Below are 19,466 nucleotides of genomic sequence, written 5' to 3'. Positions count from 1 at the left end.
TCAATCTAATTTTATTCCTGGCCTATAAAAACAATCTAATTTTCAGAAAAGTCAATAAGCACTAGCTTTCTGAAGTACATGTACCCCAGAAAGTTCCTTTCAAAAACTATGAAAATCAATACACCAACTGTTCAGGTTGTACAGTTCCTTGTGGCTTTATTTTACTGTATAGCCTGTCTTGTAAGTTTTAATAAACATGAGAAAATTACATATAGCAATGACTACTTATGCACAATAGAATATGGAGACTGAATAAAGAAAGGGACATTTCATTTCTTACACATTGCTACTTTAAGAATTATACTTACCTTAAGAAGAATTTAACATTATTCTACATAATTGGTTTAGCTAACATAGATCTTTTAAGAAAAAAAGCATAAACTTCTCCACCTCTACAATAACCATGTGCTCATTAATAAAATATTAATAAACAAGTAAAGTTAGTCTTATAAAATCTACACCAGAGGGGGGCCAGGTGGTAGCACAGCAGGTTAAGAGCACATGGCACAAAGCGCAAGAACCAGCTTAAGGATCCCGGTTCAAGCCCCCGGCTCCCCACCTGCAGGAGAGGTCACTTCACAAGCGGTGAAGCAGGTCTGCAGATGTCTATCTTTCTCTCCCCCTCTCTGTCTTCCCCTTCTCTCCCGATTTCTCACTGTCCTATCCAACAACAATATCAGTAATAACAATAATGACAACAAGGGCAACAAAATGGGAGAGGGGAGTGGCCTCCAGGAGCAGTGGATTTGTAGTGCAGGCACTGAGCCCCAGCAATAACCTTGGAGGCAAAAAAAAAATCTACACCAGAATAATCTCACATAGTAAATTTGATACCAAAGACTTCTAGCTGATTTAGATGGCATTAACCGTCATGATTACACTGAAATGCTAAGATATTTGCTCAATGAAGACTGTGTGGGCAGCAACAGTATTTGAAAGTAAATAGTTTAGTTTTCTGAAATATCATACCATAGTTGGCCACTGCTTTTCCACCTTTTCTTCTTATTTCTTCAACAACCTTATCAGCAGCTGAGGAGCCCTTACCAACTCCCTTGAAGTCTCCACCTAAATCATTCACTGTAATGCAAAAAAAAAAAAAGCAAATACTCATTTCTAGACCTTCAAAATATGTATTGGGAATGCAATGCTATTATTAACGTACTCCTTCATCCACCCAACTCCCTCTAGTCCTATCCCAACTACTAAACATACCATGACATTATGTGCTTTCAATACATGCCCTTTTGTTGTTAATAAAGGTATGGAACAGCAAAAGTAGAGAAACATGGATTCAAAACATGCAATGCTTTTTCTATTTTGAAAAGAAAAAGATTAAACTCACATCTAGCAAAAATGAAAAAAAAAGAGACAAAAACCACCTAAAGATTCAGTGTACTAGGAAAACAGTATGACAGTAGCCCCACCACGAACCCCCCCAAAAAAATTCAAAAATATAACTGCCACATGATCCAGTCTTCCCAATTGTGGGCATTTATTAAAAAATTAAATTAAATTAAGGTCTCAAAGTGGTATTAGCATACCAGTTCACTGCAGCACTACTCACAATAGTCAAGGTGTGGAAACAAACCAAATGTCCCTTACTGGATAAACGAATAAAGAAAGCATGTTATAAACCTGCAACAGAACAATATGAAGCCTTCAAAAAAAAGGAAAATTCTGCAATATGTGACATAGCTGAACATAAGTGAACCTTGAAGACATTATGGTAAATTTCTCAAACCTAGTCACAGAAGGTCAAAACTGGGAGTCAGATGTAAGGGCAACAGGAAAAGTGCAGGTGGTGGAAAGAGCAAGGACCATCGTAAGGATCCGGGTTTGAAGCCCCGGCTCCCCACCTTCAGGGGAGTCACTTCACAGGCGGTGAAGCAGGTCTGCAAATGTCTACCTTTCTCTCCCCCTCTCTGCTTCCCCTCCTCTCTCCATTTATCTCTGTCCTATCCAACAATGACAACAACAATAAAACAAGGGCAACAAAAGGGAATAAATATTTTTTTAAAAAAGAAGATTAAAACTAATTAAATATCTAAAACAGTCAAGCTCATAAAACCAGATAGTTGCATGGTGTTTGTCAGAGGTTAGAAGAAACTGAAGAGTAACTAATTAATCAAAGGGCTTCATGTTTTAGTAGTGGAAAATGACTAAGTTCTGAAGATATGCATTGCAACATTATGCCTAGATTTAACATCACAGTATTGTGCATTTAAAATTGTGTTAAAAGGGCAAATATTGACTCATACAACATGTGTTTACAGTACGATAAAACACACAAGTAAAGTATCTTCTACATGTCCAGAACACCTATGTAGGAATGATGATAAAGAACAAGTATGATCTCTAGCTAGTAGAGGATCATACTTGTAAATTTTCATAAAACATATTGTGACTGTGTGTAGGATAATTATGGAAGCATGGTAAGAGCATAGGGGAACTCCCATCATAAAGATGGAGGTCTGAAAAGACAACCCACCTGTCAGCCTCTCCCTTTCAGAAGTCGAGCATGGGGGGAAAAGCTTTCCTGACTCAGTTTCCTCTTGTCAATCTCCCAAGCATCACAAAGCCCTACACCCCCTAACACTTAATTCATTCCCTTGTTACAAACCAAATGGTTGCCTGCTTAAAGTTCACCATAATTTCACCATCTTTGATCATACACAAACTATACTCCATCATCCTACCCTGTCAGTAGAATAATAGTAAGGCCCACACTCCATTTCCTCGTTCTTTGATCACTACTCCATGTATCAATATTCTGCCTTTCTATGTTTACCTCTCCCTTGCTGGTATAATTAACATGTTTTTCTAAATACCTTCAGTTAATTAACTCTCTTACCCAATAGCCACTAATCATCATTGAACTCTCCTCTACCCCTATCAATTCTCTTCATTCCTTAGATCCTTCACCATGAGGGTTATGACCTTTGAAAACCCACAATTATTGTCACATGTGAAAAATGTCCTTTGTTCACTTCTGCTATTTTAACCCTGCCTTCTGTACAATAAGTTGGATTTGTTCGTAGCTGAATAATCCCCTGATCCTCTGTCTGTTGTGTAGCCACTAGAGCTAGCATGAGAGGTCAGTCTGGCTTACTATGTCACGAGGCCAACCACGTGAGTGCCAGTAACTGTGCAGACAAAACAGTTTACTTGGATACTGTACTGCTTTGTAAAGTGCACGACCCAGGTTCTAGTCCAGCCCCCAATGCACTAAAGGAAGCTTCAGTACTGTGGTGCCTCTCTCTCTCTCTGTCTCTCTATGCTTCTGCCTTCTCTGTCTTTGTCTTTAAAAAAATAATAAAATAAAAACCACAGATTTAGTACCAATATTTTTTTAAAACATGACTATATAAAAATAAAAATTGAGAGAAATGAAAAATTACACACAGAATATGTGTTCAGTCACTAATTTATACCATGATTCCATCTTTATATGTTTAACAACTGACATATTTACCATATAATATCACCCAATATCCAGTCATGTAGATGCAAACTTTAATTGAGCATTTATTATTAGCAAGGAACTCTGCAAAAATGGTGCTGTCATCAAAGAGTTCGCAATCTCTTCAAAGTAGATAACTGCAGTTGTGTGAGATTTTAATATAAAGTATATAAAGGGCAACACAATAATAGAGATAAATAATAACTATACAATAAGTTATAACTTAGGGTAATTTTTACAAAGTAGCATGCATATTCTAGTAAAATGACATGCTGAACAATATTAAAGACCTAGGAAAACATGGGCAGTTGGGCAGTGTTATAGCTTCTCTCCTACTTCCTTGTTTTTCTCTACCTCTATATTTGTCTCAAACTAGAGGAAAGGGGAAAAAATGGATGTCAGGAATGGTGGAGTCATACAGACACTAAGTCCTAGTGATTATCCTGGTAGTAAAGAAAACAGGTAGGAAGGAAGGAAGGAAAGAAGGAAAGAAGAAAGGAAGGAAGGGATGGAGGGAAGAGCCAACAATATTTTCAAACTCTTCTCTTTTTTTCTTTATTGAGGAGTTCATTAACTGCAGTACAGTTGTGATTTAAACTAAGCAAGGAAACTGTCAAGAAAATTGGGGAGATGAGCAATAGTGTGCCCCATTCAGCATATATGATAACATTCATATGGAAATGTTTCAAGCCCCTGGGCCCCATGAAACAGGTGTTTCTGTCTCTCTCCTTCTCTACCTCGCCCTCTTTGCTCAATCTCTCTCTATGCTGTCAAAATAAAAGGAAAAGAAAAAAAAAAAAGTCACTGGAAGTGTTGAATTCATCATGCAGGTACTAAGCCCCAGGAATAACTCTGGTGTCAATAAAAATTTATTAAAAAATAAAATAAAACACAAATAAATGGCCTTCAGGAACAGCAGATTTGTCATGCAGGCACAGAATCCAAGGAATAATGCTAGCTGGAATCAAAAAAGCAAACTGGCCAAAGCAATATTTAAGAATGGTGCAATGAAACACTACCACCAACTGGAAATTGTTCAAAGTGCAAACAGAGAAGCACTGGAATCCAGCTAGGCAATTAAGATCAGTGACATGCAGTGAAAGAATGTCAGAACTGATTTATTCAAAAGACATCACTACATTAGAGAGCACTGAATTAACACTGACCCCTTCACCCAGCCCACTAGTACAGAATAATTTTAATGAGGTTACCCTCTCTTCTTGCCACTAATTTCTTTCCCAAAGACTTGCATAGCAAAGGCTAAGGTTGTGTGTATGTGTGTGTATGAAATTTTATCTGCAGAGTAATCTACCTCCACTTTGTGATACTGTCTCTGCTTAAATATATGTTTTAATTATTGGGCAGGAGAGACATAGTAATTATGCAAAATGACTTTCATGTCTGGTGCTCCAAAGCTCCAGGTTCAATCCCCAGCCCCACCATAAGCCAGAGCTGCACTGACTCTGGCTTAAAATAAAATAAAAAATTTTAATAATGATAATAACAAGTAAAATTTTATTTTATATCATCATGCCCTTATATTGGTATTTATTTAGGCATCTTCAAAGAACAGTTACGTACTTTTCTGCCTGTAATCCCTACTTTCAGAGATTAGGAAGCACTGCGAGGTGTTAGGTAACTTGCCCAGAGTCAGAGGCAAAAAGAGGCCTTATGAAATGCCAAGATCCTGCAGAATAAACTAGGCCTGCTACAATGCCACTAGTCTTCAGTGCTGTAAGCAAGTCTCTTTTGTCCTAAAAAGAAAATCATTATTTCCACTATTTGTTTATTTGCTTGAGGAAGATACAAAGCAAATGAAAAATCACCCATTATTCAAGCAAATAGCTTTAAACAGCTAAGATGGTATTAGTATCATAATTAAGGTTAGTCTTTTTCAGCTGAAACCATCAAAATATTCCAAATATAATATTTGTACATTCTCCTATAAAATAAGGCTTATTATTTTAAAGCATTTTTTAAAGATGCAAAATCTTAGCTGGGGCAATAACACAGCAGTAGTGAACATGACTTGAATGTTAAAGGTCCCAGTTCAACCCCTGTCACCACCAACAGAGTTGAGCTGTGTTCTGATAAATAAAAATAACAACAGCAACAATAACTGTAGGGAAATTGTGAGGATGTGGTTGAGCTTGACAGGGCTTGAGCTGAGTAGCACATCCATCCTGTCAGTCTCTCTCTTTACTGAGAGGTTGAGCAAGGAGGGACACGACCCCCCAAGATTTGCCTCGTCTTATCAGACTCCCTGCCCCACAAAGCACCCTGCATTCCTGATACTATGGTCTGCTCCCTTATTATCTACAATAACCACTGTTTTGCCTGAAAGGTCTCCTCCCTATTTCCCGGCAGGGTATTATTAATCCTACCACTTAAACCCCTCGTAACAGTTGCTAAGGAAGTCCCTACCTTTCCCAGCTCCTTTTACCTTTCTCCGCCCCTTTCCTAACCATGTATGGTATTGTCAAGCCACTTCCATTTCCAATTTGCCTCTTCCAGTTTCCAGGCTCGAGGAGGGCACAGGTGGACCGACAGGCTGACTCCAGCCATTGCGGTTTGTGCCACGTGGCTTAACCAGGTGTGCTACCACCCAACTCTGGGGCGTTTGAATGAATAAAGATTTGAATTGCCTTGCCACCACGAGCTTGGTTCCTGGGTCATCTCTCTCCCGCGTCACTAGCCTGACAAATAACTGTACATTTCACTGACCTGAGTAGTCTATTAAAGATTACACAAGTTGGGGCCAGGTGGTAGTGCACCCGGTTAAATGCACTTGTTACAATGTGCAAGGACCCAGATTTGAGCCCCCGGCCCCCACCTGCAGGGGGAAAGCTTTGTGCGTGGTTAAGCTGGGCTGCAGGTATCTCTATCTCTCTCTATCTATCTATTTCCTCCTTCCTCTCAATTTCTGGCTGTCTCTATCAAGTAAATAAAGATAATAAGTTAAAAAAGGAAGTTGAAACTGCAAAATTTCAATAAATTTTATTTTAGGAAAAAGATTACAGAAGTTTTCTTTCCCATAGTCTACCCCCAAGATTTGACTAAATATATGCTATATATCAGTAGCAGCGAGAATGTAAGTAAGGACCCAGGGTATTCTAAAATAAACTAGATGAGTATTATGGGCATCATTTCTCTGTATCTTGCTGTGTAAACCAGATTGAGAAATCTGAGTTTGTCTTGAGTAATTTTATTTGCTGTACAGGTAGGTCTTTGCTCTTTCTTGTTTGTTCTCTGTCCCTCACTACTACTTTCTCTGAGAACTGACGTCAGAGACTACAGCAAGAAATGTGTTTGGGTCTCCTGATAGAAGGACAAATTGAAAACCAAACTTGTCACCTATTTCCTCAAACTATCCCACCATCCCAGCATCACTCCAGCTGGGTGAAGTTTCTCCCTGGGACTCTTACCTTTCCCTCATTTCTCAACAGCACATGACAATGGGTCTGGTCTTACCAGCAATTCTGTTATTATTCTTCAAATGTACATTATGTTTTCACTGTGTCTCCAACACTCTGCTGGGATTCTTAAACTGGACTCTCATATCTGGACTCTTCAACTACAACTGTACACTGAGCTGTTTTTAGTTCTTCGAAGGGGCTATCTCTAGTTCATCTACACCCTGACCTCTGTGCTATGTCAGTCATTCCTTGCTGAACATCTGCAGTGGGACTTATATTTGCTGCTTATCTTTCAAGATGTCTTCACTTTACTATTTCAATTTACTATGCAGAGTTTAGTATATTTCTTTCTTGCTAATTAAGCAAAGACTATAACTCTACTTGAAAAAAAATGTAATCATGCCTATAGCAGGTCTTTTCTTTTACCTGAGCATCTATAAGAGAAATACATTTCATTTAGGGGCTGGGGAGGCCCCCTCAGTGAACAAGATCCAAGACAAAGGTTCTTGAGAATAATGCCACACATGCTAGGCACCTGTAGGATAATGTGAAAGCATGGTAGGGCATAGGGGAACTCCCATCCTAAAGATGGAGGTCTGAAAAGACACCCCACCTGTCAGCCTCTCCCTTTCAGGGATGGAGCATGGAGGGAAAAGCTTTCCTGACTCAGTTTCCTCTTGTCAGTCTCCCAGGCTTCACAAAGGCCTAGATCCCCTAACATTTAACTCATTCCCTTGTTACAAACCAAATGGTTGCCTGCTTAAAGTTCACTATTAAGTTCACCATCTTTGATCACATACAAGCTATACTCCATCACCCTGCCTTGTCAGAAACATAATAGTAAGGCCCACACTCTATTTCCTCGTTCTTTGATCACTACTCCTTGTATCAATATTCTGCCTTTCTTTACCTCACCCTGCTGGTATAATTACCATGTTTTTCTAAATACCTTTAGTTAATTAACACTCTTGCCCCATAGTAACTAATCACCCTGAACTTTCCTCTACCCCGATCAATCTCGTCATTCCTTAGAACCTCCACCATGAGGGTACTGACCTTTTAGAAAGCAATCATCATTGACATATGTGAAAAATGTCCTTTGTTCCATTCTGCTATTTAAACCCAACCTCCTATACAATAAAATGGATTTGTTTGTAGCTGAATTATCCCCTGGTTTCCTTCTGTTGTGTAGTCACTTGCACTAGCACAGGAAACCAGTTGGCTTACTCTGTTGCAAGCCCACCCACATGAGTGTCAGCATCTGGAGCCCAGACTGTGGGGCACGCACTCCTCCCCCCAACGTTCGAAGCCCACTGCTGCATTTCAGTCTATCGACTAGGCCATGGTGCTACGACCTAGCTAGCAGGTCCTCACACTCGAGGGAAGTTCACCCTGTGTGACAAGTATATATTCAGTTATTCCCCACAAAGGCTTAGCAGCAGATAAATCCACTCCCGTTTCCACACCAACTGCCAAGTAAATCAGGGCAGGTCAAACCACTTAGATCACAGAACTCCCACCTTGGAGACTTTTCAACACAGGTTATTGCTTGCGGCGGTGGCGGGACGCAGAAAAAGGAGGTTTGGAGCAGAAAGGGAACTCGATCATTTATTTGCACTGGTACCTCAGAGTTGGGTGAGAGAGAAGCAGCTTGGGCCACGTAGAGGTAGCAAAAATGGCTGCCTCGTGCAGCAACCTTCCCTGCGTCTAATCACCCAAGTGAAAGGCAGGCAAGAGAGAGTGAGGTGCAGAAGCAGGACTTTTATGGTAATAGCTCTCGTGAGAATGAGAATGGGGAGGAGTAACCATAGCACTCCAGGGTAGGATAATAACTCTTGTGGGAATGGGAAGGGGGAGGAGTAACCAAAGCACTCCAACTATCATGGGGAATTGACAATGCCCTGAGGGCACAACATGGCGGAACAGGCTCTTTGAGAAGGTCCCAACTCTCGTGGGAACTAGCAATAGCCTGAGGGGGCAACATGGCGGTTGTGACTGAATCTGCACAATTTCCCAGCATCTCCCCCTTTCCTTTTATCTAATGGCCACAGTATAGGAAATTTAGAGTAGAGCAGGTTTAAATGTTTTTAACCAATAACAGGTCTCAACTGACCCCCTCACTACCACCCATAATAAAACTCACAGAACTATATCTTGACTTTAAAAGAGTACTTTTGAATCTTAAAAAGTTTCCAAGTGAAAAATTCCAATAAGATTTTCTTTTTTGGGAATCCATAATTTGGATTCCATAACTCCAAATATTCAATCTTCATAATGAAATTATTTGTACTCATACTGATATATTTGCAGTGACAGACTCACCTTGCATCAGGAAATGAGCCTTCTGTTTCAGAAAACTAGGATCCACAATTTTCCAAATTCGAGAACTGACTTTATACAACAAATGCCTGTCCATCTTTGTCAATTCTATCAAGCCACAAATTCTGTGAAACTAAGTTACTTTAAAAAGATAAATAATAGGGAGTCGGGCTGTAGTGCAGTGGGTTAAACGCAGGTGGCGCAAAGCACAAGGACCGGCATAAGGATCCCAGTTCGAACCCCAGCTCCCCACCTGCAGGGGAGTCGCTTCACAGGCAGTGAAGCAGGTCTGCTGGTGTCTATCTCTCCTCCTCTCTGTCTTCCCCTCCTCTCTCCATTTCTCTCTGTCCTATCCAACAATGACAACAACAATAATAACTACAACAATAAAACAACAAGGGCAACAAAAGGGAATAAATAAATAAAATAAATATTTTTAAAAAATTTAAAAAAAAAAGATAAATAATAGTGGTCCGGAAGGTGGCACAGTGGGTAAGGCTTTGGACTGTCAAGCATGAGGTCCTGAGTTCAATTCCCAGCAGCAGAGTAATATCTGGTTTTTTCTCTCCTATCATTTCTCATGAATAAATAAATAAAATCTTTTTTAAAAGGGGCTGAGCGGTAGCACAGTGGGTTACATGGCACAAAGTGCAAGAACCGGCATAGGGATCCTGGTTCCCACCTGCAGGGGGGTCACTTCACAAGCAGTGAAGCAGGTCTGTAGGTGTCTATCTTTCTCTCCCTCTCTGTCTTTCCCTCCTTTCTCCATTTCTCTCTGTCCTATCCAACAACAACGATAGACAACAAGAGCAACAAAAGGAGAAAAATTGACTCCAGGAGCAGTAGATTTGTAGTGCAGGCACTGAGCCACAGCAATAACCCTGGAGGTGCAAAAAAAAAAAAAAAAAAAAGATAAATAATAAGATAATTTTTATAATAATAAAAAATAGATAAAGATAAAAAAAGATAAATAATAAATAATAATAAAAGTCAGGTAGAATTTTTTTTCTAGCAGAAAATGAATTAGAAGTGAAATCCGACCTTGACAAATTATTAGATGAAAAGTCAAAAGTAGGTGGCTATGAAGACTATACTTTAGTTAACAGCAACTAATTCAAAAGGGAAATATAGCAACTTACCAACAACTGATGCACCTCTTTCTGCAAAAGCCAGGGCATAGGCTCGGCCCAATCCTAATAAGTAAAACAGAAATAATCAGAAAGTTGAACAATTGTTAGCATAATTTGGTGAAGGCTGGGGAGCGTGGAATCTATTCAACTCAGTTCTCATTTTAAAATAAATAGTCAACAATAGATTTCACTAGGATGGTGAATCTTCTTTAATACTCTCAATTTCTAGTTAACCCTCTCTACTTACAGAGGTTGGAAAGCTTAGAATTGTATTTTCCACTTATTCTACCTACCTTTTCCTAATATTCTGCCCAGGACTAGCATGCCAGGTGTCAGCGGGATTTGACCACTAAATTTACTTGCATGTGATGCTCTACAATGGAGCAGATATCACTTCATTGTGAATTCCAGCTGTTAACTAAGGCTCAGATTTCTTAAAAGCTCCCTAGGTAAGGAGAAACAAAGCAAGGAGCAGAAATTTCTCCACCTTGCTCCCTTCACTCTAGATAGCAGCTCCATTTCTCTAGAGCCCTGATCACCAGCATCTACTAGGGCTCTGGCAGTTCCAGTTGGCTTTCAAGGAAGTAGCTTCCATTTCCTTCTTCAAATATGTGGTGATTTCTATACCCTGAAGTCCAACTACCCATCACCACACACAAAATATACTGGAATCTTCCAAAGGTATGCATCATACATTGACACACCTATTAGGGAGCTACTCAATGCCCTGACCCAGCTTTATAGGAGGCCTACTTGTAACTCTGTCACCATCTTCCCAGACAATACTTTTAGTTCATCTGCAGGTTTGCTATCGAACTCAAGCAAAAATTACTAAAGTCGTGGTCCTCTTTGATGATACAGACCCAATTGCAAGGAAAACTAAAACAAAAATAAACCAATGAGACTACATCAAACTGAAAACCTTCTGTACAGCAAAAGAAATCATCATCCAAACAAAGAGAGCCCTCACAGAATGGGAGATCTTTACATGCCATACATGAGACAAGAGTCTAATAAGCAAAATACACAAAGACCTCAGCAAACTTAGCAACAAAAAAACAAATGACCCCAACCAAAAATGGGGAGAAGACATGAACAGAATATTCACTACAGAAGAGATCTAAAAGACCAACAAACATATGAGAAAATACTCCAAGTCATTGACTGTCAGAGAAATGCAAATAAAGACAACAATGAGATACCTCACCCCTGTAAGAATGACATACATCAGAAATGACAGCAACAATAAATGCTGGAGAGGTTGTGGGGACAAAGGAACCCTCCTGCACTGCTGGTAGGAATGTCAATTAGTCCAACTTCTGTGGAGAGCAGTCTGAAGAACTCTCACAAGGCTAGAAATGGACCTTCCATATGACCCAGTAATTCCTCTCCTAGGGATATATGCTAAGAAGTCAAACATACTCATCCAAAAAGATGTGTGTATACCTATGCTCATAGCAGCACAATTTGTAATAGCCAAAACCTGGAAGCAACCCAGGTGCCCAACAACAGGTAAGATGATGATGGCTGAGAAAGTTATGGTCTATTTACACAACTGAATATTACTCAACTATTAAGAATAATGAACCTGCCTTCTCTGACCCATCTTGGATAGAGCTAAAAGGAATTATATTGAGTGAAATAAGCCAGAAAGAGAAAGATGAGTATGGAATGATCCCACTCATAAACAGAAGTTAAGGAAGAACAGAAAGGGACTGGGTTTTGAGTATTGCACTGAAGTAAAAGACTGGGGTCGGGGGAAGGGTTCAGATCCTGGAATATGATGGCAGAAGAGGGCCTAATAGGGGTTGAATGGAAATGTGGAAAACTAAGAAATGTTACACATGTACAAACTATTGTATTTTACTGTTGACTGTAAACCATTAGTCCCCCAGTATTTTTTTTAAATAATAGACTTGGGGGGGATTGCTAGATTTTCAGCTCCACTGTAAGGGGCTGGGGGTAGGAAGAGACTTTTAATGGCAGGAATGGTGTTGATACATACCCCAATTAACTTATAGTCTTATAAATCACTGTTTATGCAATATGACAGGCGGAAATAGATCGAATGTCACAAATTCTTTAAATGCATTTATTTCAGTTCTGAGTATATATTCCTTTAGTTTAAGCACTTAATGTTTCAAATTTGTTAACTGATTGAATTCCAACACTAGGCTTAAATTGTTAATGCATATCTGATAATTTTTCTTGAAATATTAAATCACCTATAATCTTAGACCAGGGAGACCAGAAGCAACCAGTCCTGTCAGTATTTAAGATACAGTTATTTGTAAATAGCATTAAATGACACAAATCATGGTAAATTCTTGTAGAATACAGTAAATCCTAACCATAGGATTTTCAAAGTAAACCAAGTTCCCAAATAAATTGTCTACAGTAATAATTAACTACTGCCTTCTTCAACTCTAAGGAGCCTTCCTGATTCTCTTTAAAATTCATATTTCTCCCAGTCCTAGAACCTCTGGGACTTTGCTTGTTTTTCCTCATGCTTCTCTTGATCCCTGACATTTTAACACTGCTTCTACGGACCTCAACCAAATCAATGCAACCAGTACCACCTCACCATGCTTCACTTTGGACTGTGTCCAGAGACGCCAATCCTGAGATGTCAACCCTCCAGCTCCCATACTCTGGTGAGACCATTCCTAACTCATGGGACTCCCTAGTTCCATTTTAAATGGTGTAATCCTAACAAAGTTATAGAACCTAGATAATAGACCAGGGCCCAAGGGATAGTGTACATGTATCCATGAGTTATGGGCAAATATATACCTTAAAGTAAAAGTGTGCAAAAGTCTGTAGTGAGTAGACTTAGACTCAATAAGTGTAGCAAGCAAGTAGAAAGACCTAAAAAAATATAGACACCATAATGTACTTAATCAAATACTTTCTACTTAGGCCTAGTATCCTCCTCTCCTACCCTCTACTTCATTTCCCTCAATCACTTTAAGTCTAGCTTTGTCAAATAAAGGACTACAAAAATTGGACAAGGACAAGAGACTAGCTCACTTTAATGATGGCCCTTTGGGTCAATACCAGACCACCCCATCATCTGGGGTTCTAGTCAGGGAATCCTTGTATTCCCACATAGGTATCTCTAATAGATCCCTCTCTCTACTGTCACTTTCATCAGTAGTATCAGCATAACCCCTCTTGTGGGCGTGTACAGATCTTGCCCTCAATGTAGATAGACCAGCAATGGTAGGGGCTGCCCCACTCTATGAAGGGTGACTGGGTAAACCTACTCTGCTACATGACAAAGACTGGTCCTGAAATGAGTGCAGCCTGAAATATTCCTAGCCATGACCATGGAATTTGAGCTCTGACTGACAGGGGTGAAGAGGTTACACAGGCTCCTGTCCTAAATATGAATAGACATGAGACCTAGGTCAGATTGATGGGGTAAAGAGTTAACAGTATTTATATACTTCCCTCATCTTTGGGAGCTACTCTTGGCCCTATAGCTGTTGTTATTATTATTATCATTATTATTTATTTTAACAACTTTCTCAAACTCAAAATGGCCAAATCCTTTTCTCATTACTCAACCCCACCAGTCACACCAGTGGCTTGGCTGACACCAATTCATATCAAATTAACACTAATTCACACCAAATTTGTGGCAAAACTGTCTGTCACAAGCCCAGACAATTCTAAACCTCTCCTTCCATTAAACTGTTCTATATTGCAAGTTCAGCCACAGCCCCTGAATAGTACAGAGATAATTTCTACTATCTCCAGAAAGTTAACCTGCTACACTGCTGGTGGGAATGTAAATTAGTCCAACTTACTGTATTTTACTGTTGACTGCAAACCATTATTCTCCCCAATAAAGAAAAATTAATAGGGGCTGAGTGGTGGCGCGCCTGGTTGAGCACACATTACAATGCACAAGGGCACAGGTTCCTGCAGGGGGAAAGATTTGCGAGTGGTGAAGCAGGACTGCAGGTGTCTCTCTGTCTCTCTCCCTCAATATCCCTCCCTTCCCTCTCAATATCTGGCTGTCTCTATCCAATAAATAAATAAAGGTAATAAATTTTGTTTTAATTACTTGAACATTAAAAAAAAGAAAAACAAATGAGTCAGTTAATGAGCAGGAGATAATGTCATAATTTTCTACTCACAACTCAGTTACACTTTCAAAATCAAGTTCGAGAACTGCTAACTGCATTTACTTCATGAAACAGAATGGCAAACATCACTGCATGCTGCCCCTACTAAGTTCTCAATCCTCCTGCTTCAAACATAGATGGTGTGTGTCAGATCTAGTGGGTCCTAGTTTAAAATGTCTTTTGCAAGGTGAATCACAAACTGTTCAAAGAGGCTTTGTTGGGCAGTCTGCTAGTTCCCCTCTGCTTAACGCTGTGGTCTATTTACATAATCACTGTTTACCTGAGAACAGCCCTGCCTGCAGGGCACTCCTTTAATCTCACTGGTTCCCACTCTCATTTGGCTCCGCCCCCTCTCCTAGTCACACCCTGTTTTCCACCACTAGTTTTCACTCTTTTTTAGTTCCACCCTCTCTACTCACATCCTGTTTCCACCCTACTATTTCCTTCTTGGCAGTATAAATAAAGCTGAAACACACATGAATTATACACACATGGAATTGCCTTCCAGCTCTGAGAGTCCCAGAGTCTCTCTCCTGCCACACTAGCAGGATTTCCTGATCCCTCTCCCATGCAGCAGCTTAGGCTGGCTCCAGTCGAGTTCTCTCCAACCCAGAGAGCACTTGCTCAGAAAGAAGCACCCTCAGGTTATCCTGGCAAGGTTTGAAATACATCATTTAATTATTGCCATCAAGAAACTATAGGGGTAAAAATTAGGCAAATATATAAATACAGACTGTTATAAAAATAATAGTCACCCCATATCTGTGACCTTGGGAGAACTACTGTAGTTTCCCTCCCAATGGAGGGAGTGGGGATACAAAACTCTGTCAGTGGGAACAGTGCAGCATTATATCCCTGTTGTCTTATAATTTTATGGATCAATCTTAAGTCACTAATTTTTTTTTTAATTTTTGCCATCCACAGCAAAGTTAAAAATAAGTTTTCCCAAAACTATGATCACTTTAGAATGAGTATAGGTCATAGGTAGAAATTCGCTGGTCACCAATTGATATTAAAAAGTATTTTCTGGAAGGCATTCTTAGAATCCATGTTATCAGTGGAAATACAGAAATACATATGGAATAACTGAGAAGATTCCGCTGTTTTGGGACTTTTAATATCTAGTTCGAAGTAACTGGGCAGGAGAGTTAATTCAGCCTGTCAGAGCTCAGCACTCTCAAGTAAGAGGCCCAGGTTCTGCTAGTTCAGTCCCCAGCACCATGTTAAGTCAGAGGTCAGCAATGCTCTAGCCTGTCTTTCTCACCCAACCTTAATAAATTAAATTGAGAAAGAGGAGGAGGAGAAAAAAGTAATTGTGCATGAAGCTCATTGCCAGCTAGAAGGCACTGGCAGGATACCGGGCATAAGGTCAAAACCCCTGCACCAGGAGGTTATAGATTGGTAGAAAATAGTGTAGACACTGGATTTCAAAAATAATAATAATAAATAAATAATAACAAAAACAATAATAATAAGAGCGGATAGCAAAATCCCACTATACGGAATCGCTGTGGGTATAAGTGGTTGGATTTTTGGGGGGAGGGAGGTGTTTCTTTTGCTTTGTCTATGTCACTTCTCCTGTGTGTATGTGTGTGTGTTTTGCTTTGTCTATGTCACTTCTCGTGTGTGTCTGTCTGTCTCTGTCTCGGTCTCTGTCTCTCTCTCTCCTGCTTTGTCTACGTCGCTTCTCCTGAGACGCTGGAAGATGCACGGACTCCACTCTGCCACCCCCGATGGTCGTACTGAACCTGCGCCAGGCGCCCTGAACCTTTGAGCGCTGCCATGATAAAGTGCAGCCTCCAGGGAGAGGGACTCTGTTCGCATTATCTCTCTTACAATGTCCCTGGAGAACTGCCAGGAGCGAGCAGGTATCCATGCAGGGCGGCCCTGCAAGGTGCCCTCCCTCTCCCGGGCGCCCCCTCCCGCACCCGCACCCCGCACCCCGCACCCCAGGCCAGGCTGAGGCCTAAGCGAGCAGCCTCCACTCCAGTCAGGAACTTTCACCCAGTTCAACGCGCAGCCCGGCGTGGCCGCTCTCCTCACGCAGAACCTGAGAGGGACAAGGGGCCGGGGGTGCAGCTGGCTGTGTGAACAGGTGTTTCTGGGCCCCTCTGCAACCTGGCGGGCCCCCACCTGGCCGCCTGGGCGGACTCGGCGGCCCCGGGACGTGCCTTCCCGGCCCACCCAGCCCACCGGGTCCCGCAGCCCCGACGCCGGGCGCCCAGCTGCGGCTGCGCGGAGCCCCTGCCCGCAAAGAGGGCACCCGCCCACCCGGCTTCCGTGCTCACCTCCCCCGGCGCCAGTGACCAGTACCACCCGCCCGTCGAATCTCAGTGGCGAGGCCATGATTCCGACCTGCGGCGACACACACAAATAAAACTGCAGGTGCTGGGACTGCGGGACAGAGGGGAGACACTCCGGAGTCAGTTGGGGTAGGACGAGAATGACCTGCCAGTTTCTACGGAGGCCGTGGTTTTACCAGTGCGCCTGCGTGGAGGGCCCTTAGCACTCTGGGAAATGTAGTCCCTCCTTCCTCCAATCGCCAAGAGAGCCCTCCACAGAGTCTTAGCCTGAACACAGGAGCTAAAAGGGAAGGGATCGTTCTCACCCATGATTGAAGATCAGTTAGAGAAAGGCAATGAGAACAGAAGCCCATTGAGGGGATAGATAGCATAATGGTTATGCAAAGAGACTCTCATGTCCGAGGCTCCAAAGTCCCCCCCACACACCACTCTAAACCAGAGCTGAGCAGTGTTCTGGTTAAAAAATAATAATAATTAATTTAATTAAAAAATAAAATAGAGCCTATTGGGAAATGTTTTGGAGGCCAGAAGTGAAACAGATGAAATGCTGAAGAAGAAAGAGTCCAAGTTATTTTTGGCTATTGAATCAATAGGTCTTTGTGATCAACTGGAGATGGGGTGAAGACCCCCTCCAGGTTTCTGACTTGAGAATTTATAGACTATGGCAGATGTTGGAGGGAGAATGACTTCAATTTGGGGCAAACTGCATTTAGAAGCAAAACAACGCTTTATGTCTAGCAGAATCAGTCATTCTAAAGCTGTGGGAGTTTGGTTTCAGTACTGGGGGGAATGAGAAAAGTCTCTGTAACTGAAGCCCAACTTTTTAAAGAGCAGTTCTTTCACTGAAAGACTTCCAACAAACTAGGCCTTGCCCTCTTAGCCATTGGTCTACTTCTGTCTTAAGAGGTCTGAGCCCTGAATTCTGGTACTCACTGAAACCCAGAGATTTAAAAAGTCCTTGTGATATGTGATTTTCTCATAACACTTGGTGCCAGAACTTGACCCAGCACACTCCACCCTCAACCAATGGGCATCATTGCCTGGAAGTGGAGGCTCCTGGGTTCCTGGTGGATACTAACCCCACTCCACCCTCAGCTCTCTACAAAGATCTTTTTGCCTATCCCATTTTCCTTTGCTCAGACCTATGGTAACCTCTTTTGCTCAATAACCAAGAGGAAGGCCCGCCTTTACAGTCTACAGGCATTTCCAGTGCAGGTTCCCATTAAGATGTGAAAGTGAATCTATAACTACCAAAAGTAAAATAAACAAGTATTGTTGAGGGTGAGGAGAAAAGCAGCCCCTAGTGCGATTTTGGTGTCCATATAAATTGATTGATTGGCTACCAGATGCAACTAGAGGTTCCAAAAAATTACTAAGGCAGAAGCACTGTGTGATCTAGCAATTCCACTGTAAGGTATTTACCCCAAAAAGTGAAAATAATTTTTATTATTATTATTACCCTATGCAAGGACCATGGTTCAAAGTCCCTGATCCCACCTGCAGGGGTGATGCTTCACAAGAGGTAAAGCATGTCTGTAGATGTCTCTATTTTTCTCTATCTCTCCTTCCCCTCAATTTTTTTTAATACTTATTTATTATTCTCTTTTTGTTGCCTTTTTTTATTAATGTAGGATAGGACAGAGAGAAATGGAGAGAGGAGGGGAAGACAGAGAGGGGGAGAGAAAGACAGACATCTGCAGACCTTCTTCACCGCCTGTGAAGGGACCCCCTACAGGTGAGGAGCCAGGGGCTCAAACCAGGATCCTTATGCAGGTCCTTGTGCTTTGCGCCACGTGCATGCACTTAACCCGCTGTGCTAACCGCCTGGCTCCCTCCCCTCAATTTCTATCTATTCTTAACAGTTGTGTAGTAGTCTATTGTGCATATACACCACAGCTGTTAAAATAAAATTTTAAACATGCATATACACCATTATTTGCAATAGCCAAGATTATAATTTAATAATCTAGGTTAATGGGAATAGCCTAAATCTCTAACAGTGGATGAACAGATGAAGAGTGTGTGTGTGTGTGTGTGTGTGTGTGTGTGTGTGTGTGTGCACGCGTGTGTCTTGCTTGTACATGACAACATGAATAGGATTTGGAAGTGAACAAATCAAGAGTGACCAGTACCATATAATTGCATTTGTGTGTAGAAAACTTACTTAAAAAATAAATAAAATAAACCCAAGACTAACTAAAATCACAAAGGCAGGAAACAGGTTGATGGTTACCAGATGTGTTGGGGGGCAAATGAGAGGGATAAAGAAGATCTTTCAGTGACAAAATTACCAATAACAAAACAGGGAAGGAAATGTAAGGAACAGTGTGGGGCTGTAATTGATATGGTGCTGCAAAGTTGAAAGTTGCTAAGATAGTAACTTTAATGTGATGCTCATTTCTCAATATATCCAAATGTTGAATGATTCCTTATGCTGTACTCTTGCAACTACAATGATAGTAAACATGTCAATAGAAGAAAAAGAAAAGTGAGTCTTGCACAGAGCCAAAGAACCAACCCTAAGCTAAAGCATGAAGTCTAAGTGATAATAAAAATCAGTCTTTACTCGCCTGCTCCCTGCCAGGGATGCTGATGTCACTATTGCAATTTACTGGATCACATAAGGTGCAGGTCATTGTTACTGATCATTCACCATGCTCCATGGGCTGCAAGCGTGCTCCTTGCCTTCATGGTAAGGTATCTGT

At 41.2% G+C, this 19,466-nt stretch overlaps 1 protein-coding gene across 1 annotated transcript in view; it reads right to left on the bottom strand.

Annotated features, from left to right (window-relative positions):
- HSD17B4 (hydroxysteroid 17-beta dehydrogenase 4) overlaps nt 1–16,922 on the bottom strand; it is a 90,425-nt gene extending 73,503 nt beyond the window's left edge. The window contains exons 1-3 of the mRNA XM_007536884.3: nt 16,747–16,922; nt 10,335–10,388; nt 970–1,077 (exon numbers count right to left, since the gene is read on the bottom strand). Coding sequence (XP_007536946.1) covers nt 970–1,077; nt 10,335–10,388; nt 16,747–16,804 — 220 coding nt within the window. The 5' untranslated portion in view covers nt 16,805–16,922. The remainder of the gene's footprint in view (nt 1–969; nt 1,078–10,334; nt 10,389–16,746) is intronic.
- Nucleotides 16,923–19,466: the final 2,544 nt, after the last annotated feature.

This window comes from Erinaceus europaeus, chromosome 2 (assembly GCF_950295315.1).
Source record: "Erinaceus europaeus chromosome 2, mEriEur2.1, whole genome shotgun sequence".
Classification (NCBI taxonomy): Eukaryota; Metazoa; Chordata; class Mammalia; order Eulipotyphla; family Erinaceidae; genus Erinaceus; species Erinaceus europaeus.
This window is presented reverse-complemented; position numbering and strand designations above follow the sequence as displayed.